Source organism: Leucopleurus acutus (assembly GCF_964270905.1).
Source record: "Leucopleurus acutus genome assembly, chromosome: 10".
Taxonomy (NCBI): domain Eukaryota; kingdom Metazoa; phylum Chordata; class Mammalia; order Artiodactyla; family Delphinidae; genus Leucopleurus; species Leucopleurus acutus.
In genome coordinates this window covers 2,704,036-2,731,987 of record NC_139153.1, presented here as the reverse complement: position 1 = coordinate 2,731,987, position 27,952 = coordinate 2,704,036, and the positions used below count along the sequence as shown (strand labels likewise).

General features: G+C 48.3%; 1 protein-coding gene across 1 annotated transcript in view; it reads right to left on the bottom strand.

Moving 5' to 3' along the window:
* Positions 1 to 27,952, bottom strand: part of CFAP92 (cilia and flagella associated protein 92 (putative)) — a gene marked incomplete at both ends in the record, with an annotated part of 129,553 nt that overhangs the window by 48,544 nt on the left and 53,057 nt on the right. Inside the window, 2 exons of the mRNA XM_082847443.1 lie at positions 25,782 to 26,079; positions 26,678 to 26,872. Of these exons, the coding sequence (XP_082703569.1) occupies positions 25,782 to 26,079; positions 26,678 to 26,872 (493 nt within the window). The remainder of the gene's footprint in view (positions 1 to 25,781; positions 26,080 to 26,677; positions 26,873 to 27,952) is intronic.

Sequence of the window (27,952 nt, the reverse complement as noted above, 5' to 3'; positions counted from 1 at the left end):
GAGAGAGCGAACCTATACTACTGCATGTCCACTCCTGGGCGCTACTCCGGAAAATCCATAATTCAAAAAGACACAAGCACCCCAACGTTAACTGCAGCACTATTTACAATCGCCAAGACACACAAACAAGTAGTCCAGCGAGTGATGAATACATAAACAGCAGGTCCTACGTGTATACAAGGGACCGTTACTCAGCCAGGATAAAGGATGAAATAATGCCATTAGAAGCAACATGGATGGACCTGGGATGCCCAAACACTGAGTGAAGTCAGTCAGACAGAGGAGGACCCACAGCATATAATATCACTTATAGGAGGAAGGCAAACATACACACAACTGAACTAGTTTACTAAACAGAAACAGAGTCACCGACTTTCTCAATAAACCTAGGGTTACCAAAAAGAAAGTGGGGTAGGAGATATAAGTTAGGCGGTTCACATGAACACATACACAGAAAAATACCTATAAACATATATATATATATATAACACGCACTCGACAAGGACTACTGTACAACACCAGGACCTCTATTCAATGTTCTGCAATGACCTATATGGAAAAGGAATCCGAAAAACAGTAGCTATATTTCATGTGTAACTCAATCAGCTTGCTGTACACCTACACCAAACCCCACTTTGGAAATCAACTCTAGTACAACATACCATCAGAATTAAGCTGAAAAAGAAAGTAAAAGGAAAGAAATGGGCATGCTTATCACCTCCGGCCCCGGTGATAGGCGCTGGTGTCACATCCCAGCAGGCTGAGCAGCCTGGGGTCCAAGGGTGCACTGAGGTGGAGCCGAGAGACGTGAAGAGGACGTGCCTGCAAATGCAGCCCCTTAAAGCTGTCCTGTCTCTTCCTTTGTGGGGGGAACCAAACCTACAGAATCTAGGTGGGCCTTCCGAGAGCTAAAAGGAAGCCAAGTGCACCCCAACCATGGGGGACCATCTAGGCTGCAGGGGATTCAAACTGTGACCGAGCCTCCACGGCTGCTGCTGGTGGGCTTCCCACATCCGGCCTCCTTGCCAGGAGTCACCCCACCTACACACCGCAGCACCCGCAGCTTTAGCCAGGGTTTCGAATTTTCGGGGGCGTAGAAGCTTAACAGGGAAGAGGTAGTGACACACAAGCCCTTGGGTGTTGCCTCTGGCACCTTCCCCTCTAATTCACAGCCCAGCACCATGACTCCCCCTAAAACTTTTGGTTGCCGAGGAACCAGAGCTGGGCATGAAGAAATGCTGCCGCCTTGTGGACGTTTCCCGGAACAACAACTTTACAACCGGTGCTTAAGGGCACATCATATTCAAGAAGCCTGTGGGGCTTTTAACGACACGTGTGCTCAAAAATCACCTGGGTTAGGCAACCGAAAAATAAATTAGAAACACACACACCCTCAAAAAGCCAAATTTGAAGAGGGAAAGTTTACTCACACTGGTTAAAATAAAAAAATACACACCACGACAAGATGCATATCACTCATTATTTGACAAATGCCAATCCAACGTGTAACGAGGCGTCGCCTCACAGCGGGAAGAATGGCCAGCATCAAAAAGTCTACAAACAATCGATGGGGAATGAGCGTGGAGAAAAGGGAACCTTCCAACTCGGTGAGTGGAAATGTACATTGGTGACCGCCACTAGAAAGCACTGTATCCCAGTTCCTAGAAAACTAAAGAGAGAGCGACCCTATACTTCTGCAGGCCCACTCCTGGGCATTACTCGGGAAAATGTATAATTCAGAAAGACACAAGCACCCCAACGTTCTTTGCGGCACTATTTACAAACGCCAAGACACACAAACAAGTAGTCCAGCGAGTGATGAATACATAAACAGCAGGTCCTACGTGTATACAAGGGACCGTTACTCAGCCAGGATAAAGGATGAAATAATGCCATTAGAAGCAACATGGATGGACCCGGGATGCCCAAACACTGAGTGAAGTCAGTCAGACAGAGGAGGACCCACAGCATATAATATCACTTATAGGAGGAAGGCAAACATACACACAACTGAACTAGTTTACTAAACAGAAACAGAGTCACCGACTTTCTCAATAAACCTAGGGTTACCAAAAAGAAAGTGGGGTAGGAGATATAAGTTAGGCGGTTCACATGAACACATACACAGAAAAATACCCATAAACATATATATAAAACACGCACTCGACAAGGACTACTGTACAACACCAGGACCTCTATTCAACGTTCTGCAATAACCTATACGGAAAACCAGAGGAAAAGGAATCCGAAAAATAGTAGCTGTATTCCATGTGTAACTCAATCAGCTTGCTGTACACTACACCAAACCCCACTTTGGAAATCAACTCTAGTACAACATACCATCAGAATTAAGCTGAAAAAGAAAGTAAAAGGAAAGAAATGGGCATGCTTTTCGCCTCGGGCCCCGGTGATAGGCGCTGGTGTCACATCCCAGCAGCCGGAGCAGCCTGGGGTCCCAAGGGTGCACTGAGGTGGAGCCGAGAGACGTGAAGAGGACGTGCCTGCAAATGCAGCCCCTTAAAGCTGTCGTGTCTCTTCCTTTCTGGGGGGAACCAAACCTTCAGAACCTAGGTGGGCCTTCCTAGAGCTAAAAGGAAGCCAAGTGCACCCCAACCATGGGGGACCATCTAGGCTGCAGGAGATTCAAACCGTGACCGAGCCTCCACGGCTGCTGCTGGTGGGCTTCCCACATCCGGCCTCCTTGCCAGGAGTCACCCCACCTACACACCGCAGCACCCGCAGCTTTAGCCAGGGTTTGGACTTTTCGGGGGCGTGAAGCTTAACAGGGAAGAGGTAGTGACACACAAGCCCTTGGGTGTTGCCTCTGGCACCTTCCCCTCTAATTCACAGCCTAGTAAGATGACTCTTCCTAACGCTTTTGGTTGCCAACAAACTAGAGCTGGCCACGAAGAAATGCTGCCGCCTTGTGGACGTTTCGCGGAACAACAACTTTACAACCGGTGCTTCAGGGCACCTAATACTCACAGAGCCTGTGGGGCTTTTAATAACACGTGTCTTCAAAAATGACCTGGGTTAGGTAACCGAAAAAACATTCGAAAAACACAGACTTTCAAGAAGCCAAATTTCAGGAGGGAGAGTTTACTCACACTGTTTAAAAAGAAAAACCCCGACCACGACAGGAAGCAGAAAGTCGCTGATTATCCGAGAAATGCATATGAAAATTCTAAAGTGGCATCATCTCGCAGCAGGCGGTATGGCCAGCATCAAAAAGTCTACAAACAATCGATGGGGAATGAGCGTGGAGAAAAGGGAACCTTCCAACTCGGTGAGTGGAAATGTACATTGGTGACCGCCACTAGAAAGCACTGTATCCCAGTTCCTAGAAAACTAAGGAGAGAGCGAACCTATACTACTGCATGTCCACTCCTGGGCGCTACTCCGGAAAATCCATAATTCAAAAAGACACAAGCACCCCAACGTTAACTGCAGCACTATTTACAATCGCCAAGACACACAAACAAGTAGTCCAGCGAGTGATGAATACATAAACAGCAGGTCCTACGTGTATACAAGGGACCGTTACTCAGCCAGGATAAAGGATGAAATAATGCCATCAGAAGCAACATGGATGGACCTGGGATGCCCAAACACTGAGTGAAGTCAGACAGACAGAGGAGGACCCATAGCATATAATATCACTTATAACAGGAAGGGAAACATAAATAAAACTGAACTAGTATACCAAACAGAAACAGAGTCACCGACTTTCTCAATAAACCTAGGGTTACCAAAAAGAAAGTGGGGTAGGAGATATAAGTTAGGCGTTTCACATGAACACATACACAGAAAAATACCTATAAACATATATATATATATATATATATATAAAAAACACGCACTCGACAAGGACTACTGTACAACACCAGGACCTCTATTCAATGTTCTGCAATAACCTACATGGAAGAGGAATCCGGAAAACAGTAGCTATATTTCATGTGTAACTCAATCAGCTTGCTGTACACCTACACCAAACCCCACTTTCGAAATCAACTCTAGTACAACATACCATCAGAATTAAGCTGAAAAAGAAAGTAAAAGGAAAGAAATGGGCATGCTTTTCACCTCGGGCCCCGGTGATAGGCGCTGGTGTCACATCCCAGCAGGCTGAGCAGCCTGGGGTCCAAGGGTGCACTGAGGTGGAGCCGAGAGACGTGAAGAGGACGTGCCTGCAAATGCAGCCCCTTAAAGCTGTCCTGTCTCTTCCTTTGTGGGGGGAACCAAACCTACAGAATCTAGGTGGGCCTTCCGAGAGCTAAAAGGAAGCCAAGTGCACCCCAACCATGGGGGACCATCTAGGCTGCAGGGGATTCAAACCGTGACCGAGCCTCCACGGCTGCTGCTGGTGGGCTTCCCACATCCGGCCTCCTTGCCAGGAGTCACCCCACCTACACAGGGCAGCACCCGCAGCTTTAGCCAGGGTTTCGAATTTTCGGGGGCGTAGAAGCTTAACAGGGAAGAGGTAGTGACACACAAGCCCTTGGGTGTTGCCTCTGGCACCTTCCCCTCTAATTCACAGCCCAGCACCATGACTCCCCCTAAAACTTTTGGTTGCCGAGGAACCAGAGCTGGGCATGAAGAAATGCTGCCGCCTTGTGGACGTTTCCCGGAACAACAACTTTACAACCGGTGCTTAAGGGCACATCATATTCAGGAAGCCTGTGGGGCTTTTAACGACACGTGTGCTCAAAAATCACCTGGGTTACGCAACCGAAAAATAAATTAGAAACACACACACCCTCAAAAAGCCAAATTTGAAGAGGGAAAGTTTACTCACACTGTTTAAAATAAAAAAATACACACCACGACAAGATGCATATCACTCATTATTTGACAAATGCCAATCCAACGTGTAACGAGGCGTCGCCTCACAGCGGGAAGAATGGCCAGCATCAAAAAGTCTACAAACAATCGATGGGGAATGAGCGTGGAGAAAAGGGAACCTTCCAACTCGGTGAGTGGAAATATACATTGGTGACCGCCACTAGAAAGCACTGTATCCCAGTTCCTAGAAAACTAAAGAGAGAGCGACCCTATACTTCTGCAGGCCCACTCCTGGGCATTACTCGGCAAAATGCATAATTCAGAAAGACACAAGAACCCCAACGTTCTTTGCGGCACTATTTACAAACGCCAAGACACACAAACAAGTAGTCCAGCGAGTGATGAATACATAAACAGCAGGTCCTACGTGTATACAAGGGACCGTTACTCAGCCAGGATAAAGGATGAAATAATGCCATTAGAAGCAACATGGATGGACTCGGGATGCCCAAACACTGAGTGAAGTCAGTCAGACAGAGGAGGACCCACAGCATATAATATCACTTTTAGGAGGAAGGCAAACATACACACAACTGAACTAGTTTACTAAACAGAAACAGAGTCACCGACTTTCTCAATAAACCTAGGGTTACCAAAAAGAAAGTGGGGTAGGAGATATAAGTTAGGCGGTTCACATGAACACATACACAGAAAAATACCTATAAACATATATATATATATATAAAACACGCACTCGACAAGGACTACTGTACAACACCAGGACCTCTATTCAATGTTCTGCAATAACCTATATGGAAGAGGAATCCGGAAAACAGTAGCTATATTTCATGTGTAACTCAATCAGCTTGCTGTACACCTACACCAAACCCCACTTTGGAAATCAACTCTAGTACAACATACCATCAGAATTAAGCTGAAAAAGAAAGTAAAAGGAAAGAAATGGGCATGCTTTTCACCTCGGGCCCCGGTGATAGGCGCTGGTGTCACATCCCAGCAGGCTGAGCAGCCTGGGGTCCAAGGGTGCACTGAGGTGGAGCCGAGAGACGTGAAGAGGACGTGCCTGCAAATGCAGCCCCTTAAAGCTGTCCTGTCTCTTCCTTTGTGGGGGGAACCAAACCTACAGAATCTAGGTGGGCCTTCCGAGAGCTAAAAGGAAGCCAAGTGCACCCCAACCATGGGGGACCATCTAGGCTGCAGGGGATTCAAACCGTGACCGAGCCTCCACGGCTGCTGCTGGTGGGCTTCCCACATCCGGCCTCCTTGCCAGGAGTCACCCCACCTACACAGGGCAGCACCCGCAGCTTTAGCCAGGGTTTCGAATTTTCGGGGGCGTAGAAGCTTAACAGGGAAGAGGTAGTGACACACAAGCCCTTGGGTGTTGCCTCTGGCACCTTCCCCTCTAATTCACAGCCCAGCACCATGACTCCCCCTAAAACTTTTGGTTGCCGAGGAACCAGAGCTGGGCATGAAGAAATGCTGCCGCCTTGTGGACGTTTCCCGGAACAACAACTTTACAACCGGTGCTTAAGGGCACATCATATTCAGGAAGCCTGTGGGGCTTTTAACGACACGTGTGCTCAAAAATCACCTGGGTTAGGCAACCGAAAAATAAATTAGAAACACACACACCCTCAAAAAGCCAAATTTGAAGAGGGAAAGTTTACTCACACTGTTTAAAATAAAAAAATACACACCACGACAAGATGCATATCACTCATTATTTGACAAATGCCAATCCAACGTGTAACGAGGCGTCGCCTCACAGCGGGAAGAATGGCCAGCATCAAAAAGTCTACAAACAATCGATGGGGAATGAGCGTGGAGAAAAGGGAACCTTCCAACTCGGTGAGTGGAAATGTACATTGGTGACCGCCACTAGAAAGCACTGTATCCCAGTTCCTAGAAAACTAAAGAGAGAGCGAACCTATACTACTGCATGTCCACTCCTGGGCGCTACTCCGGAAAATCCATAATTCAAAAAGACACAAGCACCCCAACGTTAACTGCAGCACTATTTACAATCGCCAAGACACACAAACAAGTAGTCCAGCGAGTGATGAATACATAAACAGCAGGTCCTACGTGTATACAAGGGACCGTTACTCAGCCAGGATAAAGGATGAAATAATGCCATTAGAAGCAACATGGATGGACCCGGGATGCCCAAACACTGAGTGAAGTCAGTCAGACAGAGGAGGACCCACAGCATATAATATCACTTATAGGAGGAAGGCAAACATACACACAACTGAACTAGTTTACTAAACAGAAACAGAGTCACCGACTTTCTCAATAAACCTAGGGTTACCAAAAAGAAAGTGGGGTAGGAGATATAAGTTAGGCGGTTCACATGAACACATACACAGAAAAATACCTATAAACATATATATAAAACACGCACTCGACAAGGACTACTGTACAACACCAGGACCTCTAGTCAACGTTCTGCAATAACCTATACGGAAAAGGAATCCGAAAAATAGTAGCTGTATTACATGTGTAACTCAATCAGCTTGCTGTACACTACACCAAACCCCACTTTGGAAATCAACTCTAGTACAACATACCATCAGAATTAAGCTGAAAAAGAAAGTAAAAGGAAAGGAATGGGCATGCTTTTCGCCTCGGGCCCCGGTGATAGGCGCTGGTGTCACATCCCAGCAGCCTGAGCAGCCTGGGGTCCCAAGGGTGCACTGAGGTGGAGCCGAGAGACGTGAAGAGGACGTGCCTGCAAATGCAGCCCCTTAAAGCTGTCGTGTCTCTTCCTTTCTGGGGGGAACCAAACCTTCAGAACCTAGGTGGGCCTTCCTAGAGCTAAAAGGAAGCCAAGTGCACCCCAACCATGGGGGACCATCTAGGCTGCAGGAGATTCAAACCGTGACCGAGCCTCCACGGCTGCTGCTGGTGGGCTTCCCACATCCGGCCTCCTTGCCAGGAGTCACCCCACCTACACACCGCAGCACCCGCAGCTTTAGCCAGGGTTTGGACTTTTCGGGGGCGTGAAGCTTAACAGGGAAGAGGTAGTGACACACAAGCCCTTGGGTGTTGCCTCTGGCACCTTCCCCTCTAATTCACAGCCCAGCACCATGACTCCCCCTAAAACTTTTGGTTGCCGAGGAACCAGAGCTGGGCATGAAGAAATGCTGCCGCCTTGTGGACGTTTCCCGGAACAACAACTTTACAACCGGTGCTTAAGGGCACATCATATTCAGGAAGCCTGTGGGGCTTTTAACGACACGTGTGCTCAAAAATCACCTGGGTTAGGCAACCGAAAAATAAATTAGAAACACACACACCCTCAAAAAGCCAAATTTGAAGAGGGAAAGTTTACTCACACTGTTTAAAATAAAAAAATACACACCACGACAAGATGCATATCACTCATTATTTGACAAATGCCAATCCAACGTGTAACGAGGCGTCGCCTCACAGCGGGAAGAATGGCCAGCATCAAAAAGTCTACAAACAATCGATGGGGAATGAGCGTGGAGAAAAGGGAACCTTCCAACTCGGTGAGTGGAAATGTACATTGGTGACCGCCACTAGAAAGCACTGTATCCCAGTTCCTAGAAAACTAAAGAGAGAGCGACCCTATACTTCTGCAGGCCCACTCCTGGGCATTACTCGGCAAAATGCATAATTCAGAAAGACACAAGAACCCCAACGTTCTTTGCGGCACTATTAACAAACGCCAAGACACACAAACAAGTAGTCCAGCGAGTGATGAATACATAAACAGCAGGTCCTACGTGTATACAAGGGACCGTTACTCAGCCAGAATAAAGGATGAAATAATGCCATTAGAAGCAACATGGATGGACCCGGGATGCCCAAACACTGAGTGAAGTCAGTCAGACAGAGGAGGACCCACAGCATATAATATCACTTATAGGAGGAAGGCAAACATACACACAACTGAACTAGTTTACTAAACAGAAACAGAGTCACCGACTTTCTCAATAAACCTAGGGTTACCAAAAAGAAAGTGGGGTAGGAGATATAAGTTAGGCGGTTCACATGAACACATACACAGAAAAATACCTATAAACATATATATAAAACACGCACTCGACAAGGACTACTGTACAACACCAGGACCTCTAGTCAACGTTCTGCAATAACCTATACGGAAAAGGAATCCGAAAAATAGTAGCTGTATTACATGTGTAACTCAATCAGCTTGCTGTACACTACACCAAACCCCACTTTGGAAATCAACTCTAGTACAACATACCATCAGAATTAAGCTGAAAAAGAAAGTAAAAGGAAAGGAATGGGCATGCTTTTCGCCTCGGGCCCCGGTGATAGGCGCTGGTGTCACATCCCAGCAGCCTGAGCAGCCTGGGGTCCCACGGGTGCACTGAGGTGGAGCCGAGAGACGTGAAGAGGACGTGCCTGCAAATGCAGCCCCTTAAAGCTGTCGTGTCTCTTCCTTTCTGGGGGGAACCAAACCTTCAGAACCTAGGTGGGCCTTCCTAGAGCTAAAAGGAAGCCAAGTGCACCCCAACCATGGGGGACCATCTAGGCTGCAGGAGATTCAAACCGTGACCGAGCCTCCACGGCTGCTGCTGGTGGGCTTCCCACATCCGGCCTCCTTGCCAGGAGTCACCCCACCTACACACCGCAGCACCCGCAGCTTTAGCCAGGGTTTGGACTTTTCGGGGGCGTGAAGCTTAACAGGGAAGAGGTAGTGACACACAAGCCCTTGGGTGTTGCCTCTGGCACCTTCCCCTCTAATTCACAGCCTAGTAAGATGACTCTTCCTAACGCTTTTGGTTGCCAACAAACTAGAGCTGGCCACGAAGAAATGCTGCCGCCTTGTGGACGTTTCGCGGAACAACAACTTTACAACCGGTGCTTCAGGGCACCTAATACTCACAGAGCCTGTGGGGCTTTTAATAACACGTGTCTTCAAAAATGACCTGGGTTAGGTAACCGAAAAAACATTCGAAAAACACAGACTTTCAAGAAGCCAAATTTCAGGAGGGAGAGTTTACTCACACTGTTTAAAAAGAAAAACCCCGACCACGACAGGAAGCAGAAAGTCGCTGATTATCCGAGAAATGCATATGAAAATTCTAAAGTGGCATCATCTCGCAGCAGGCGGTATGGCCAGCATCAAAAAGTCTACAAACAATCGATGGGGAATGAGCGTGGAGAAAAGGGAACCTTCCAACTCGGTGAGTGGAAATGTACATTGGTGACCGCCACTAGAAAGCACTGTATCCCAGTTCCTAGAAAACTAAGGAGAGAGTGAACCTATACTACTGCATGTCCACTCCTGGGCGCTACTCCGGAAAATCCATAATTCAAAAAGACACAAGCACCCCAACGTTAACTGCAGCACTATTTACAATCGCCAAGACACACAAACAAGTAGTCCAGCGAGTGATGAATACATAAACAGCAGGTCCTACGTGTATACAAGGAACTCTTACTCAGCCAGCAAAAAGAATGAAATAATGCCATCAGAAGCAACATGGATGGACCTGGGATGCCCAAACACTGAGTGAAGTCAGACAGACAGAGGAGGACCCATAGCATATAATATCACTTATAACAGGAAGGGAAACATAAATACAACTGAACTAGTATACCAAACAGAAACAGAGTCACCGACTTTCTCAATAAACCTAGGGTTACCAAAAAGAAAGTGGGGTAGGAGATATAAGTTAGGCGTTTCACATGAACACATACACAGAAAAATACCTATAAACATATATATATATATATAAAACACGCACTCGACAAGGACTACGGTACAACACCAGGACCTCTATTCAATGTTCTGCAATAACCTATATGGAAGAGGAATCCGGAAAACAGTAGCTATATTTCATGTGTAACTCAATCAGCTTGCTGTACACCTACACCAAACCCCACTTTGGAAATCAACTCTAGTACAACATACCATCAGAATTAAGCTGAAAAAGAAAGTAAAAGGAAAGAAATGGGCATGCTTTTCACCTCGGGCCCCGGTGATAGGCGCTGGTGTCACATCCCAGCAGGCTGAGCAGCTTGGGGTCCAAGGGTGCACTGAGGTGGAGCCGAGAGACGTGAAGAGGACGTGCCTGCAAATGCAGCCCCTTAAAGCTGTCCTGTCTCTTCCTTTGTGGGGGGAACCAAACCTACAGAATCTAGGTGGGCCTTCCGAGAGCTAAAAGGAAGCCAAGTGCACCCCAACCATGGGGGACCATCTAGGCTGCAGGGGATTCAAACCGTGACCGAGCCTCCACGGCTGCTGCTGGTGGGCTTCCCACATCCGGCCTCCTTGCCAGGAGTCACCCCACCTACACAGGGCAGCACCCGCAGCTTTAGCCAGGGTTTCGAATTTTCGGGGGCGTAGAAGCTTAACAGGGAAGAGGTAGTGACACACAAGCCCTTGGGTGTTGCCTCTGGCACCTTCCCCTCTAATTCACAGCCCAGCACCATGACTCCCCCTAAAACTTTTGGTTGCCGAGGAACCAGAGCTGGGCATGAAGAAATGCTGCCGCCTTGTGGACGTTTCCCGGAACAACAACTTTACAACCGGTGCTTAAGGGCACATCATATTCAGGAAGCCTGTGGGGCTTTTAACGACACGTGTGCTCAAAAATCACCTGGGTTAGGCAACCGAAAAATAAATTAGAAACACACACACCCTCAAAAAGCCAAATTTGAAGAGGGAAAGTTTACTCACACTGTTTAAAATAAAAAAATACACACCACGACAAGATGCATATCACTCATTATTTGACAAATGCCAATCCAACGTGTAACGAGGCGTCGCCTCACAGCGGGAAGAATGGCCAGCATCAAAAAGTCTACAAACAATCGATGGGGAATGAGCGTGGAGAAAAGGGAACCTTCCAACTCGGTGAGTGGAAATGTACATTGGTGACCGCCACTAGAAAGCACTGTATCCCAGTTCCTAGAAAACTAAGGAGAGAGCGAACCTATACTACTGCATGTCCACTCCTGGGCGCTACTCCGGAAAATCCATAATTCAAAAAGACACAAGCACCCCAACGTTAACTGCAGCACTATTTACAATCGCCAAGACACACAAACAAGTAGTCCAGCGAGTGATGAATACATAAACAGCAGGTCCTACGTGTATACAAGGGACCGTTACTCAGCCAGGATAAAGGATGAAATAATGCCATTAGAAGCAACATGGATGGACCCGGGATGCCCAAACACTGAGTGAAGTCAGTCAGACAGAGGAGGACCCACAGCATATAATATCACTTATAGGAGGAAGGCAAACATACACACAACTGAACTAGTTTACTAAACAGAAACAGAGTCACCGACTTTCTCAATAAACCTAGGGTTACCAAAAAGAAAGTGGGGTAGGAGATATAAGTTAGGCGGTTCACATGAACACATACACAGAAAAATACCTATAAACATATATATAAAACACGCACTCGACAAGGACTACTGTACAACACCAGGACCTCTAGTCAACGTTCTGCAATAACCTATACGGAAAAGGAATCCGAAAAATAGTAGCTGTATTACATGTGTAACTCAATCAGCTTGCTGTACACTACACCAAACCCCACTTTGGAAATCAACTCTAGTACAACATACCATCAGAATTAAGCTGAAAAAGAAAGTAAAAGGAAAGGAATGGGCATGCTTTTCGCCTCGGGCCCCGGTGATAGGCGCTGGTGTCACATCCCAGCAGCCTGAGCAGCCTGGGGTCCCAAGGGTGCACTGAGGTGGAGCCGAGAGACGTGAAGAGGACGTGCCTGCAAATGCAGCCCCTTAAAGCTGTCGTGTCTCTTCCTTTCTGGGGGGAACCAAACCTTCAGAACCTAGGTGGGCCTTCCTAGAGCTAAAAGGAAGCCAAGTGCACCCCAACCATGGGGGACCATCTAGGCTGCAGGAGATTCAAACCGTGACCGAGCCTCCACGGCTGCTGCTGGTGGGCTTCCCACATCCGGCCTCCTTGCCAGGAGTCACCCCACCTACACACCGCAGCACCCGCAGCTTTAGCCAGGGTTTGGACTTTTCGGGGGCGTGAAGCTTAACAGGGAAGAGGTAGTGACACACAAGCCCTTGGGTGTTGCCTCTGGCACCTTCCCCTCTAATTCACAGCCCAGCACCATGACTCCCCCTAAAACTTTTGGTTGCCGAGGAACCAGAGCTGGGCATGAAGAAATGCTGCCGCCTTGTGGACGTTTCCCAGAACAACAACTTTACAACCGGTGCTTAAGGGCACATCATATTCAGGAAGCCTGTGGGGCTTTTAACGACACGTGTGCTCAAAAATCACCTGGGTTAGGCAACCGAAAAATAAATTAGAAACACACACACCCTCAAAAAGCCAAATTTGAAGAGGGAAAGTTTACTCACACTGTTTAAAATAAAAAAATACACACCACGACAAGATGCATATCACTCATTATTTGACAAATGCCAATCCAACGTGTAACGAGGCGTCGCCTCACAGCGGGAAGAATGGCCAGCATCAAAAAGTCTACAAACAATCGATGGGGAATGAGCGTGGAGAAAAGGGAACCTTCCAACTCGGTGAGTGGAAATGTACATTGGTGACCGCCACTAGAAAGCACTGTATCCCAGTTCCTAGAAAACTAAAGAGAGAGCGACCCTATACTTCTGCAGGCCCACTCCTGGGCATTACTCGGCAAAATGCATAATTCAGAAAGACACAAGAACCCCAACGTTCTTTGCGGCACTATTAACAAACGCCAAGACACACAAACAAGTAGTCCAGCGAGTGATGAATACATAAACAGCAGGTCCTACGTGTATACAAGGGACCGTTACTCAGCCAGAATAAAGGATGAAATAATGCCATTAGAAGCAACATGGATGGACCCGGGATGCCCAAACACTGAGTGAAGTCAGTCAGACAGAGGAGGACCCACAGCATATAATATCACTTATAGGAGGAAGGCAAACATACACACAACTGAACTAGTTTACTAAACAGAAACAGAGTCACCGACTTTCTCAATAAACCTAGGGTTACCAAAAAGAAAGTGGGGTAGGAGATATAAGTTAGGCGGTTCACATGAACACATACACAGAAAAATACCTATAAACATATATATAAAACACGCACTCGACAAGGACTACTGTACAACACCAGGACCTCTAGTCAACGTTCTGCAATAACCTATACGGAAAAGGAATCCGAAAAATAGTAGCTGTATTACATGTGTAACTCAATCAGCTTGCTGTACACTACACCAAACCCCACTTTGGAAATCAACTCTAGTACAACATACCATCAGAATTAAGCTGAAAAAGAAAGTAAAAGGAAAGGAATGGGCATGCTTTTCGCCTCGGGCCCCGGTGATAGGCGCTGGTGTCACATCCCAGCAGCCTGAGCAGCCTGGGGTCCCAAGGGTGCACTGAGGTGGAGCCGAGAGACGTGAAGAGGACGTGCCTGCAAATGCAGCCCCTTAAAGCTGTCGTGTCTCTTCCTTTCTGGGGGGAACCAAACCTTCAGAACCTAGGTGGGCCTTCCTAGAGCTAAAAGGAAGCCAAGTGCACCCCAACCATGGGGGACCATCTAGGCTGCAGGAGATTCAAACCGTGACCGAGCCTCCACGGCTGCTGCTGGTGGGCTTCCCACATCCGGCCTCCTTGCCAGGAGTCACCCCACCTACACACCGCAGCACCCGCAGCTTTAGCCAGGGTTTGGACTTTTCGGGGGCGTGAAGCTTAACAGGGAAGAGGTAGTGACACACAAGCCCTTGGGTGTTGCCTCTGGCACCTTCCCCTCTAATTCACAGCCTAGTAAGATGACTCTTCCTAACGCTTTTGGTTGCCAACAAACTAGAGCTGGCCACGAAGAAATGCTGCCGCCTTGTGGACGTTTCGCGGAACAACAACTTTACAACCGGTGCTTCAGGGCACCTAATACTCACAGAGCCTGTGGGGCTTTTAATAACACGTGTCTTCAAAAATGACCTGGGTTAGGTAACCGAAAAAACATTCGAAAAACACAGACTTTCAAGAAGCCAAATTTCAGGAGGGAGAGTTTACTCACACTGTTTAAAAAGAAAAACCCCGACCACGACAGGAAGCAGAAAGTCGCTGATTATCCGAGAAATGCATATGAAAATTCTAAAGTGGCATCATCTCGCAGCAGGCGGTATGGCCAGCATCAAAAAGTCTACAAACAATCGATGGGGAATGAGCGTGGAGAAAAGGGAACCTTCCAACTCGGTGAGTGGAAATGTACATTGGTGACCGCCACTAGAAAGCACTGTATCCCAGTTCCTAGAAAACTAAGGAGAGAGCGAACCTATACTACTGCATGTCCACTCCTGGGCGCTACTCCGGAAAATCCATAATTCAAAAAGACACAAGCACCCCAACGTTAACTGCAGCACTATTTACAATCGCCAAGACACACAAACAAGTAGTCCAGCGAGTGATGAATACATAAACAGCAGGTCCTACGTGTATACAAGGAACTCTTACTCAGCCAGCAAAAAGAATGAAATAATGCCATCAGAAGCAACATGGATGGACCTGGGATGCCCAAACACTGAGTGAAGTCAGACAGACAGAGGAGGACCCATAGCATATAATATCACTTATAACAGGAAGGGAAACATAAATACAACTGAACTAGTATACCAAACAGAAACAGAGTCACCGACTTTCTCAATAAACCTAGGGTTACCAAAAAGAAAGTGGGGTAGGAGATATAAGTTAGGCGTTTCACATGAACACATACACAGAAAAATACCTATAAACATATATATATATATATATAAAACACGCACTCGACAAGGACTACTGTACAACACCAGGACCTCTATTCAATGTTCTGCAATAACCTATATGGAAGAGGAATCCGGAAAACAGTAGCTATATTTCATGTGTAACTCAATCAGCTTGCTGTACACCTACACCAAACCCCACTTTGGAAATCAACTCTAGTACAACATACCATCAGAATTAAGCTGAAAAAGAAAGTAAAAGGAAAGAAATGGGCATGCTTTTCACCTCGGGCCCCGGTGATAGGCGCTGGTGTCACATCCCAGCAGGCTGAGCAGCTTGGGGTCCAAGGGTGCACTGAGGTGGAGCCGAGAGACGTGAAGAGGACGTGCCTGCAAATGCAGCCCCTTAAAGCTGTCCTGTCTCTTCCTTTGTGGGGGGAACCAAACCTACAGAATCTAGGTGGGCCTTCCGAGAGCTAAAAGGAAGCCAAGTGCACCCCAACCATGGGGGACCATCTAGGCTGCAGGGGATTCAAACCGTGATCGAGCCTCCACGGCTGCTGCTGGTGGGCTTCCCACATCCGGCCTCCTTGCCAGGAGTCACCCCACCTACACAGGGCAGCACCCGCAGCTTTAGCCAGGGTTTCGAATTTTCGGGGGCGTAGAAGCTTAACAGGGAAGAGGTAGTGACACACAAGCCCTTGGGTGTTGCCTCTGGCACCTTCCCCTCTAATTCACAGCCCAGCACCATGACTCCCCCTAAAACTTTTGGTTGCCGAGGAACCAGAGCTGGGCATGAAGAAATGCTGCCGCCTTGTGGACGTTTCCCGGAACAACAACTTTACAACCGGTGCTTAAGGGCACATCATATTCAGGAAGCCTGTGGGGCTTTTAACGACACGTGTGCTCAAAAATCACCTGGGTTAGGCAACCGAAAAATAAATTAGAAACACACACACCCTCAAAAAGCCAAATTTGAAGAGGGAAAGTTTACTCACACTGTTTAAAATAAAAAAATACACACCACGACAAGATGCATATCACTCATTATTTGACAAATGCCAATCCAACGTGTAACGAGGCGTCGCCTCACAGCGGGAAGAATGGCCAGCATCAAAAAGTCTACAAACAATCGATGGGGAATGAGCGTGGAGAAAAGGGAACCTTCCAACTCGGTGAGTGGAAATGTACATTGGTGACCGCCACTAGAAAGCACTGTATCCCAGTTCCTAGAAAACTAAAGAGAGAGCGAACCTATACTACTGCATGTCCACTCCTGGGCGCTACTCCGGAAAATCCATAATTCAAAAAGACACAAGCACCCCAACGTTAACTGCAGCACTATTTACAATCGCCAAGACACACAAACAAGTAGTCCAGCGAGTGATGAATACATAAACAGCAGGTCCTACGTGTATACAAGGGACCGTTACTCAGCCAGGATAAAGGATGAAATAATGCCATTAGAAGCAACATGGATGGACCCGGGATGCCCAAACACTGAGTGAAGTCAGTCAGACAGAGGAGGACCCACAGCATATAATATCACTTATAGGAGGAAGGCAAACATACACACAACTGAACTAGTTTACTAAACAGAAACAGAGTCACCGACTTTCTCAATAAACCTAGGGTTACCAAAAAGAAAGTGGGGTAGGAGATATAAGTTAGGCGGTTCACATGAACACATACACAGAAAAATACCTATAAACATATATATAAAACACGCACTCGACAAGGACTACTGTACAACACCAGGACCTCTAGTCAACGTTCTGCAATAACCTATACGGAAAAGGAATCCGAAAAATAGTAGCTGTATTACATGTGTAACTCAATCAGCTTGCTGTACACCTACACCAAACCCCACTTTGGAAATCAACTCTAGTACAACATACCATCAGAATTAAGCTGAAAAAGAAAGTAAAAGGAAAGGAATGGGCATGCTTTTCGCCTCGGGCCCCGGTGATAGGCGCTGGTGTCACATCCCAGCAGCCTGAGCAGCCTGGGGTCCCAAGGGTGCACTGAGGTGGAGCCGAGAGACGTGAAGAGGACGTGCCTGCAAATGCAGCCCCTTAAAGCTGTCGTGTCTCTTCCTTTCTGGGGGGAACCAAACCTTCAGAACCTAGGTGGGCCTTCCTAGAGCTAAAAGGAAGCCAAGTGCACCCCAACCATGGGGGACCATCTAGGCTGCAGGAGATTCAAACCGTGACCGAGCCTCCACGGCTGCTGCTGGTGGGCTTCCCACATCCGGCCTCCTTGCCAGGAGTCACCCCACCTACACACCGCAGCACCCGCAGCTTTAGCCAGGGTTTGGACTTTTCGGGGGCGTGAAGCTTAACAGGGAAGAGGTAGTGACACACAAGCCCTTGGGTGTTGCCTCTGGCACCTTCCCCTCTAATTCACAGCCCAGCACCATGACTCCCCCTAAAACTTTTGGTTGCCGAGGAACCAGAGCTGGGCATGAAGAAATGCTGCCGCCTTGTGGACGTTTCCCGGAACAACAACTTTACAACCGGTGCTTAAGGGCACATCATATTCAGGAAGCCTGTGGGGCTTTTAACGACACGTGTGCTCAAAAATCACCTGGGTTAGGCAACCGAAAAATAAATTAGAAACACACACACCCTCAAAAAGCCAAATTTGAAGAGGGAAAGTTTACTCACACTGGTTAAAATAAAAAAATACACACCACGACAAGATGCATATCACTCATTATTTGACAAATGCCAATCCAACGTGTAACGAGGCGTCGCCTCACAGCGGGAAGAATGGCCAGCATCAAAAAGTCTACAAACAATCGATGGGGAATGAGCGTGGAGAAAAGGGAACCTTCCAACTCGGTGAGTGGAAATGTACATTGGTGACCGCCACTAGAAAGCACTGTATCCCAGTTCCTAGAAAACTAAAGAGAGAGCGACCCTATACTTCTGCAGGCCCACTCCTGGGCATTACTCGGCAAAATGCATAATTCAGAAAGACACAAGAACCCCAACGTTCTTTGCGGCACTATTAACAAACGCCAAGACACACAAACAAGTAGTCCAGCGAGTGATGAATACATAAACAGCAGGTCCTACGTGTATACAAGGGACCGTTACTCAGCCAGAATAAAGGATGAAATAATGCCATTAGAAGCAACATGGATGGACCCGGGATGCCCAAACACTGAGTGAAGTCAGTCAGACAGAGGAGGACCCACAGCATATAATATCACTTATAGGAGGAAGGCAAACATACACACAACTGAACTAGTTTACTAAACAGAAACAGAGTCACCGACTTTCTCAATAAACCTAGGGTTACCAAAAAGAAAGTGGGGTAGGAGATATAAGTTAGGCGGTTCACATGAACACATACACAGAAAAATACCTATAAACATATATATAAAACACGCACTCGACAAGGACTACTGTACAACACCAGGACCTCTAGTCAACGTTCTGCAATAACCTATACGGAAAAGGAATCCGAAAAATAGTAGCTGTATTACATGTGTAACTCAATCAGCTTGCTGTACACTACACCAAACCCCACTTTGGAAATCAACTCTAGTACAACATACCATCAGAATTAAGCTGAAAAAGAAAGTAAAAGGAAAGGAATGGGCATGCTTTTCGCCTCGGGCCCCGGTGATAGGCGCTGGTGTCACATCCCAGCAGCCGGAGCAGCCTGGGGTCCCAAGGGTGCACTGAGGTGGAGCCGAGAGACGTGAAGAGGACGTGCCTGCAAATGCAGCCCCTTAAAGCTGTCGTGTCTCTTCCTTTCTGGGGGGAACCAAACCTTCAGAACCTAGGTGGGCCTTCCTAGAGCTAAAAGGAAGCCAAGTGCACCCCAACCATGGGGGACCATCTAGGCTGCAGGAGATTCAAACCGTGACCGAGCCTCCACGGCTGCTGCTGGTGGGCTTCCCACATCCGGCCTCCTTGCCAGGAGTCACCCCACCTACACACCGCAGCACCCGCAGCTTTAGCCAGGGTTTGGACTTTTCGGGGGCGTGAAGCTTAACAGGGAAGAGGTAGTGACACACAAGCCCTTGGGTGTTGCCTCTGGCACCTTCCCCTCTAATTCACAGCCTAGTAAGATGACTCTTCCTAACGCTTTTGGTTGCCAACAAACTAGAGCTGGCCACGAAGAAATGCTGCCGCCTTGTGGACGTTTCGCGGAACAACAACTTTACAACCGGTGCTTCAGGGCACCTAATACTCACAGAGCCTGTGGGGCTTTTAATAACACGTGTCTTCAAAAATGACCTGGGTTAGGTAACCGAAAAAACATTCGAAAAACACAGACTTTCAAGAAGCCAAATTTCAGGAGGGAGAGTTTACTCACACTGTTTAAAAAGAAAAACCCCGACCACGACAGGAAGCAGAAAGTCGCTGATTATCCGAGAAATGCATATGAAAATTCTAAAGTGGCATCATCTCGCAGCAGGCGGTATGGCCAGCATCAAAAAGTCTACAAACAATCGATGGGGAATGAGCGTGGAGAAAAGGGAACCTTCCAACTCGGTGAGTGGAAATGTACATTGGTGACCGCCACTAGAAAGCACTGTATCCCAGTTCCTAGAAAACTAAGGAGAGAGCGAACCTATACTACTGCATGTCCACTCCTGGGCGCTACTCCGGAAAATCCATAATTCAAAAAGACACAAGCACCCCAACGTTAACTGCAGCACTATTTACAATCGCCAAGACACACAAACAAGTAGTCCAGCGAGTGATGAATACATAAACAGCAGGTCCTACGTGTATACAAGGAACTCTTACTCAGCCAGCAAAAAGAATGAAATAATGCCATCAGAAGCAACATGGATGGACCTGGGATGCCCAAACACTGAGTGAAGTCAGACAGACAGAGGAGGACCCATAGCATATAATATCACTTATAACAGGAAGGGAAACATAAATACAACTGAACTAGTATACCAAACAGAAACAGAGTCACCGACTTTCTCAATAAACCTAGGGTTACCAAAAAGAAAGTGGGGTAGGAGATATAAGTTAGGCGTTTCACATGAACACATACACAGAAAAATACCTATAAACATATATATATATATATAAAACACGCACTCGACAAGGACTACTGTACAACACCAGGACCTCTATTCAATGTTCTGCAATAACCTATATGGAAGAGGAATCCGGAAAACAGTAGCTATATTTCATGTGTAACTCAATCAGCTTGCTGTACACCTACACCAAACCCCACTTTGGAAATCAACTCTAGTACAACATACCATCAGAATTAAGCTGAAAAAGAAAGTAAAAGGAAAGAAATGGGCATGCTTTTCACCTCGGGCCCCGGTGATAGGCGCTGGTGTCACATCCCAGCAGGCTGAGCAGCCTGGGGTCCAAGGGTGCACTGAGGTGGAGCCGAGAGACGTGAAGAGGACGTGCCTGCAAATGCAGCCCCTTAAAGCTGTCCTGTCTCTTCCTTTGTGGGGGGAACCAAACCTACAGAATCTAGGTGGGCCTTCCGAGAGCTAAAAGGAAGCCAAGTGCACCCCAACCATGGGGGACCATCTAGGCTGCAGGGGATTCAAACCGTGACCGAGCCTCCACGGCTGCTGCTGGTGGGCTTCCCACATCCGGCCTCCTTGCCAGGAGTCACCCCACCTACACAGGGCAGCACCCGCAGCTTTAGCCAGGGTTTCGAATTTTCGGGGGCGTAGAAGCTTAACAGGGAAGAGGTAGTGACACACAAGCCCTTGGGTGTTGCCTCTGGCACCTTCCCCTCTAATTCACAGCCCAGCACCATGACTCCCCCTAAAACTTTTGGTTGCCGAGGAACCAGAGCTGGGCATGAAGAAATGCTGCCGCCTTGTGGACGTTTCCCGGAACAACAACTTTACAACCGGTGCTTAAGGGCACATCATATTCAGGAAGCCTGTGGGGCTTTTAACGACACGTGTGCTCAAAAATCACCTGGGTTAGGCAACCGAAAAATAAATTAGAAACACACACACCCTCAAAAAGCCAAATTTGAAGAGGGAAAGTTTACTCACACTGGTTAAAATAAAAAAATACACACCACGACAAGATGCATATCACTCATTATTTGACAAATGCCAATCCAACGTGTAACGAGGCGTCGCCTCACAGCGGGAAGAATGGCCAGCATCAAAAAGTCTACAAACAATCGATGGGGAATGAGCGTGGAGAAAAGGGAACCTTCCAACTCGGTGAGTGGAAATGTACATTGGTGACCGCCACTAGAAAGCACTGTATCCCAGTTCCTAGAAAACTAAGGAGAGAGCGAACCTATACTACTGCATGTCCACTCCTGGGCGCTACTCCGGAAAATCCATAATTCAAAAAGACACAAGCACCCCAACGTTAACTGCAGCACTATTTACAATCGCCAAGACACACAAACAAGTAGTCCAGCGAGTGATGAATACATAAACAGCAGGTCCTACGTGTATACAAGGGACCGTTACTCAGCCAGGATAAAGGATGAAATAATGCCATTAGAAGCAACATGGATGGACCCGGGATGCCCAAACACTGAGTGAAGTCAGTCAGACAGAGGAGGACCCACAGCATATAATATCACTTATAGGAGGAAGGCAAACATACACACAACTGAACTAGTTTACTAAACAGAAACAGAGTCACCGACTTTCTCAATAAACCTAGGGTTACCAAAAAGAAAGTGGGGTAGGAGATATAAGTTAGGCGGTTCACATGAACACATACACAGAAAAATACCCATAAACATATATATAAAACACGCACTCGACAAGGACTACTGTACAACACCAGGACCTCTATTCAACGTTCTGCAATAACCTATACGGAAAACCAGAGGAAAAGGAATCCGAAAAATAGTAGCTGTATTCCATGTGTAACTCAATCAGCTTGCTGTACACTACACCAAACCCCACTTTGGAAATCAACTCTAGTACAACATACCATCAGAATTAAGCTGAAAAAGAAAGTAAAAGGAAAGAAATGGGCATGCTTTTCGCCTCGGGACCCGGTGATAGGCGCTGGTGTCACATCCCAGCAGCCGGAGCAGCCTGGGGTCCCAAGGGTGCACTGAGGTGGAGCCGAGAGACGTGAAGAGGACGTGCCTGCAAATGCAGCCCCTTAAAGCTGTCGTGTCTCTTCCTTTCTGGGGGGAACCAAACCTTCAGAACCTAGGTGGGCCTTCCTAGAGCTAAAAGGAAGCCAAGTGCACCCCAACCATGGGGGACCATCTAGGCTGCAGGAGATTCAAAACGTGACCGAGCCTCCACGGCTGCTGCTGGTGGGCTTCCCACATCCGGCCTCCTTGCCAGGAGTCACCCCACCTACACACCGCAGCACCCGCAGCTTTAGCCAGGGTTTGGACTTTTCGGGGGCGTGAAGCTTAACAGGGAAGAGGTAGTGACACACAAGCCCTTGGGTGTTGCCTCTGGCACCTTCCCCTCTAATTCACAGCCTAGTAAGATGACTCTTCCTAACGCTTTTGGTTGCCAACAAACTAGAGCTGGCCACGAAGAAATGCTGCCGCCTTGTGGACGTTTCGCGGAACAACAACTTTACAACCGGTGCTTCAGGGCACCTAATACTCACAGAGCCTGTGGGGCTTTTAATAACACGTGTCTTCAAAAATGACCTGGGTTAGGTAACCGAAAAAACATTCGAAAAACACAGACTTTCAAGAAGCCAAATTTCAGGAGGGAGAGTTTACTCACACTGTTTAAAAAGAAAAACCCCGACCACGACAGGAAGCAGAAAGTCGCTGATTATCCGAGAAATGCATATGAAAATTCTAAAGTGGCATCATCTCGCAGCAGGCGGTATGGCCAGCATCAAAAAGTCTACAAACAATCGATGGGGAATGAGCGTGGAGAAAAGGGAACCTTCCAACTCGGTGAGTGGAAATGTACATTGGTGACCGCCACTAGAAAGCACTGTATCCCAGTTCCTAGAAAACTAAGGAGAGAGCGAACCTATACTACTGCATGTCCACTCCTGGGCGCTACTCCGGAAAATCCATAATTCAAAAAGACACAAGCACCCCAACGTTAACTGCAGCACTATTTACAATCGCCAAGACACACAAACAAGTAGTCCAGCGAGTGATGAATACATAAACAGCAGGTCCTACGTGTATACAAGGAACTCTTACTCAGCCAGCAAAAAGAATGAAATAATGCCATCAGAAGCAACATGGATGGACCTGGGATGCCCAAACACTGAGTGAAGTCAGACAGACAGAGGAGGACCCATAGCATATAATATCACTTATAACAGGAAGGGAAACATACATACAACTGAACTAGTATACCAAACAGAAACAGAGTCACCGACTTTCAGATTAAAGCTAGGGTTACCAAAAAGAAAGTGGGGTAGGAGATATAAGTTAGGCGGTTCACATGAACACATTCACAGAAAAATACGTATAAACACATATATAAAACAAACACCCACTGGGCTTCCCTGGTGGCGTAGTGGTTGAGAGTCTGCCTGCCGATGCAGGGAACACGGGTTCGTTCCCCAATCCGGGAAGATCCCACATGCCGTGGAGCGGCTGGGCCCGTGAGCCATGGCCTCTGAGCCTGCTTGTCTGGAGTCTGTGCTCCGCAACGGGAGAGGCCACAACAGTGAGATGGCTGCGTACCGCAAAAAAAAAAAAAAAAAAAAAAAAAAAATTGACAGCAACCAGCATTTGTGAGGATGTGGAGAAACTGGAACCCTCGTGCATTGCGTTTGGTGACATAAAATGGTGGAACTATGGTGAAAAACTGCTTGACAGTTTCTTAAAATGTTAAACATAAACTTATTAAATGACCCAAAAATTCTACTTCTGTGGCTTCCCTGGTGGTGCAGTGGGTAAGAATCCACCTGCCAATGCAGGGGATACGGGCTCGAGCCCTGGTCCAGGAATATCCCACGTGCCACGGAGCAACTAAGCCCGTGTGCCACAACTACTGAGCCTGAGCTCTACAGCCTGCGAGCCACAACTACTGAGCCCACACGCCTAGAGCCTGTGCTCCACAACAAGACAGGCCACCGCAGTGAGAAGCCCGTGCACCGAAACGAAGAGTAGCGCCCGCTCGCCGCAACTAGAGAAAGCCCACGTGCAGCAACGAAGACCCAACGCAGCCATAAATATATATATATATATATATATATATATATATTTTAAAGATTGAAAAAAAAATTCTACTTCTGGGGCTTCCCTGGTGGCACAGTAGTTTAGAACCCACCTGCCAACGCAGGGGACGTGGGTTCGAGCCCTGGTCCAGGAAGATCCCACATGCCGCGGAGCAACTAAGCCCGTGCACCACAACTACTGAGCCTGCGCTCTAGAGCCCGCGAACCACAACTACCGAGCCTGCGCTCTAGAGCCCGTGAGCTACAACTACTGAGCCCACATGCCACAACTACTGAAGCCCGCGTGCCTAGAGCCCATGCTCTGCAACAAGAGAAGCCACCGCAATGAGAAGCCCGTGCACCACAACGAAGAGTAGCCCCCGCTTACCGCCACTAGAGAAAGCCCACACAGCAACGAAGACCCAACGCAGCCAAAAATAAATAAATAAATAAAATTGTAAAAGTTGAAGTTAATGAATTAGGAAAGCAGGAAAAGTAGACTGATTGATAAATCAAAGAACCGGTTCTTTTGAGAAAGCTAAGAACTTGAACACTGACAGAAAAAAACCACCACCTCCTTGTCGATTTTCATAAAGAAGGCACATATATAAAACTTAGAGACTTCTAAGACGACTTTTACTAGAGATTGGGGTGGGAGGGCCAGGCAGTGGCTTCACCCACACAGCCCATGGGTGGGCTTCACTCATACACACTACGAGTTCAAGGCACACCGCAGATGTTGGCGTTTTTAAGCCTTTTTGGTTGGTATGGGCTGAGGGAGGCCCTTGGCCATTCAGGCCACATGCACCTGACCTTCCATCACCTCACCAGCTTCTCAGTCTCCTGTTCTCTTCCCCTCTACGCACATTTTCTCACACAGGTTAGTTTGTCTCCTGTGTTGCTTGGACATCATATGGCATCCATGCCCTCAGCAGCTTAAGCAAAATGTTAACACACACACACAGTTCTTTCTCTAAGATGAACTCCAGGGCCAGGGGAAAGGAATTACACATAAGAGGGTTCCTCTTCACCTTTCAAGAAGGACAAGATACTCCAGGGTTGGGAGGCAAAGCTCCTGGCACAGTTGTGCCCTGCAGGCAGCACTTCCTGCCCATCCCGCCTGGGAACCCTGCCCAGGGAAACAGACACAGGCCGCAGGAGGCCCGGGATGCCTGGGGGTGGGAGCGCCTACCTGGATCAGGCTGTACTTCTGGTCTCTGTTCTTCAGGACCATGGTGTTCCGCCACTGCAGGCACTTCTCCTGGTGGGCCTGGATCTCAGAAGTGAGGGTGGAATTCCGGCTCTGGAAGTCCTCCAGATTGGGGGCAGGAGGAGGGGACATAGCCAGCAGTTTTCCCTCTGTAAGATCTTCCGGGGAAATGGGCAGCCCAAACTCCTGGCTCAGCCCCTTGATCATGGAGGAGGAGGGCAGCAGGTCCCCGGTGATCACCTCCCTGAGCCTGGAGCTGTAATGGCAGATGCAGTAGATCCTGGAACACAGAAGAGGCCCACTCAGCCTGCCTGCCCGGCACGACAGGTCAGACGGTCTCCATTTTATGAGAGGAAACGAAAACACAGAGAGGTTGATGAGCTGATCCCGGGTCACCCAGCTCGTGCACGAGAAGCTTAGATGCCACGTGCTGAGCCCACGGGGTTGGGGTGTGGGGAGATGTCCCCTTCCCTCTCCCCTCTCAGTCCCCCCCGCAGTTAAAGGCTTCCCACTTTCTGCTTTGATTATTTTTCGGTCCCGATGGCCTTATTCCCTACCTCGCACCATCCCACGCCCCACCAGGGAGTGGCCTCGACAGGCTGGCCGTCGGGGGTGTGGACCACAGAGCTCCTTCCCGCCCAGGCAGAGGGTACGAGGCACAGAGCCTCATGTCAGCACAGTTCGAGGACTGAGTAGTCACCCCCACCCCCACCAGGGTGAGCGGACGCCCCCCTCTCTCCCGCCCCAACCCCCCCTTTTTAAAAACACATTCAGCAGGCACAGCTGTGGTTCGGGTTAGGCTGCCCTCTGTCCGCCGCACACTTCCGAAGCCCCCCTGGCAGAGCGTGCGGGACGGCGGGGCACGGGCCGGGCCGCACCTGCTCAGTGCCTGAAAGACCTGCCGCGGCACCGTGTTGCGCACGTAGAGCACTGCGTGCTTCATCAGCTGCGCCAGCGGCCGGGACAGGTGCACGTGGTACGGGACGGTCTCCAGGTCGGCGTAGAGGCGGCGGCGGAAGCGCAGCTGCGAGTTGTAGAGCGCCTTGTAGGAGCCGGGCTCTGCCTGCGGGACCCTGCAAGAAAAAAGAGGGGCCCCACGCCGCTGCCGCTCTGCCCGCCACAGAGCTCGGCACTTTCCCAGGGCCACTGGTGGTGGAAACGCTGGCACTGGCCTGGGCTTGCTTGTGTCTCGCTGCCCCCGCCCCATCTCTGTCTCCTCCCCCTCCCCTACCGACCCGCCCCTCCCACCGACTCTGCGTCCCCCCCCCCCACCTTTGAGCCACCCGCTGTGTTGGGCTCAGGTTCCTCCACCTTCCTGAACCCGGTGAATCCGCACGGAGCCTGTGCATCCCACCCTGAGTCTGTGTGTTGGGGTGGGGGTGGTTCCCCTTTGTGGGGGGTCCCTGTTCAAGTCTTCTGCCCATTCCTCCACTGGGATGTTTTTACTGTTTTCTCATTCATTCACAGGCGTTTCTGTACTCTCAGAATACTAGCTCCATACATTGCAAATACTTTTTTCTCAGGTTGTGGCTTTTCTTTTCGCAATTTTTATGGTCTTTGGGTGAAGAGAAGTTACTAATTTTAATATAGCCAAACCTGTCATTTTTTTCCTTTATTTTTTCTACTTCTGTCTTACTCAAGAAGTCTTTCTTTATTCTGAGGTCATGAATATGTCCTCCTGTAGTACTATCTAAAAGCTTTACAATTCAACTTTTTTTTTTTTTTTTTTTTTGCGGTACGCGGGCCTCTCCCGCTGAGGAGCACAGGCTCCGGACGCGCAGGCTCAGCGGCCATGGCTCACGGGCCCAGCCGCTCCGCGGCACGTGGGATCCTCCCGGACCGGGGCGCGAACCCGCGTCCCCCGCATCGGCAGGCGGACTCCCAACCACTGCGCCACCAGGGAAGCCCTACAATTCAACTTTTTAAAAATAGATTTTTCTTCTACAAGAAAGGTGAGAACACACAACGGGAAAAAGACAGTCTCTTCCATAAGTGGTGCTGGGAAAACTAGACAGCTACGCGTCAAAGAATGAGATTAGAGCATTTTCTCATACCACACATAAAATAAACTCAAAATGGAGTACAGACCTAAATATAAGACCCGAAACTCTTAGAAGAAAACATAGGCAATATGTTCTTTGACACTGGTCTTA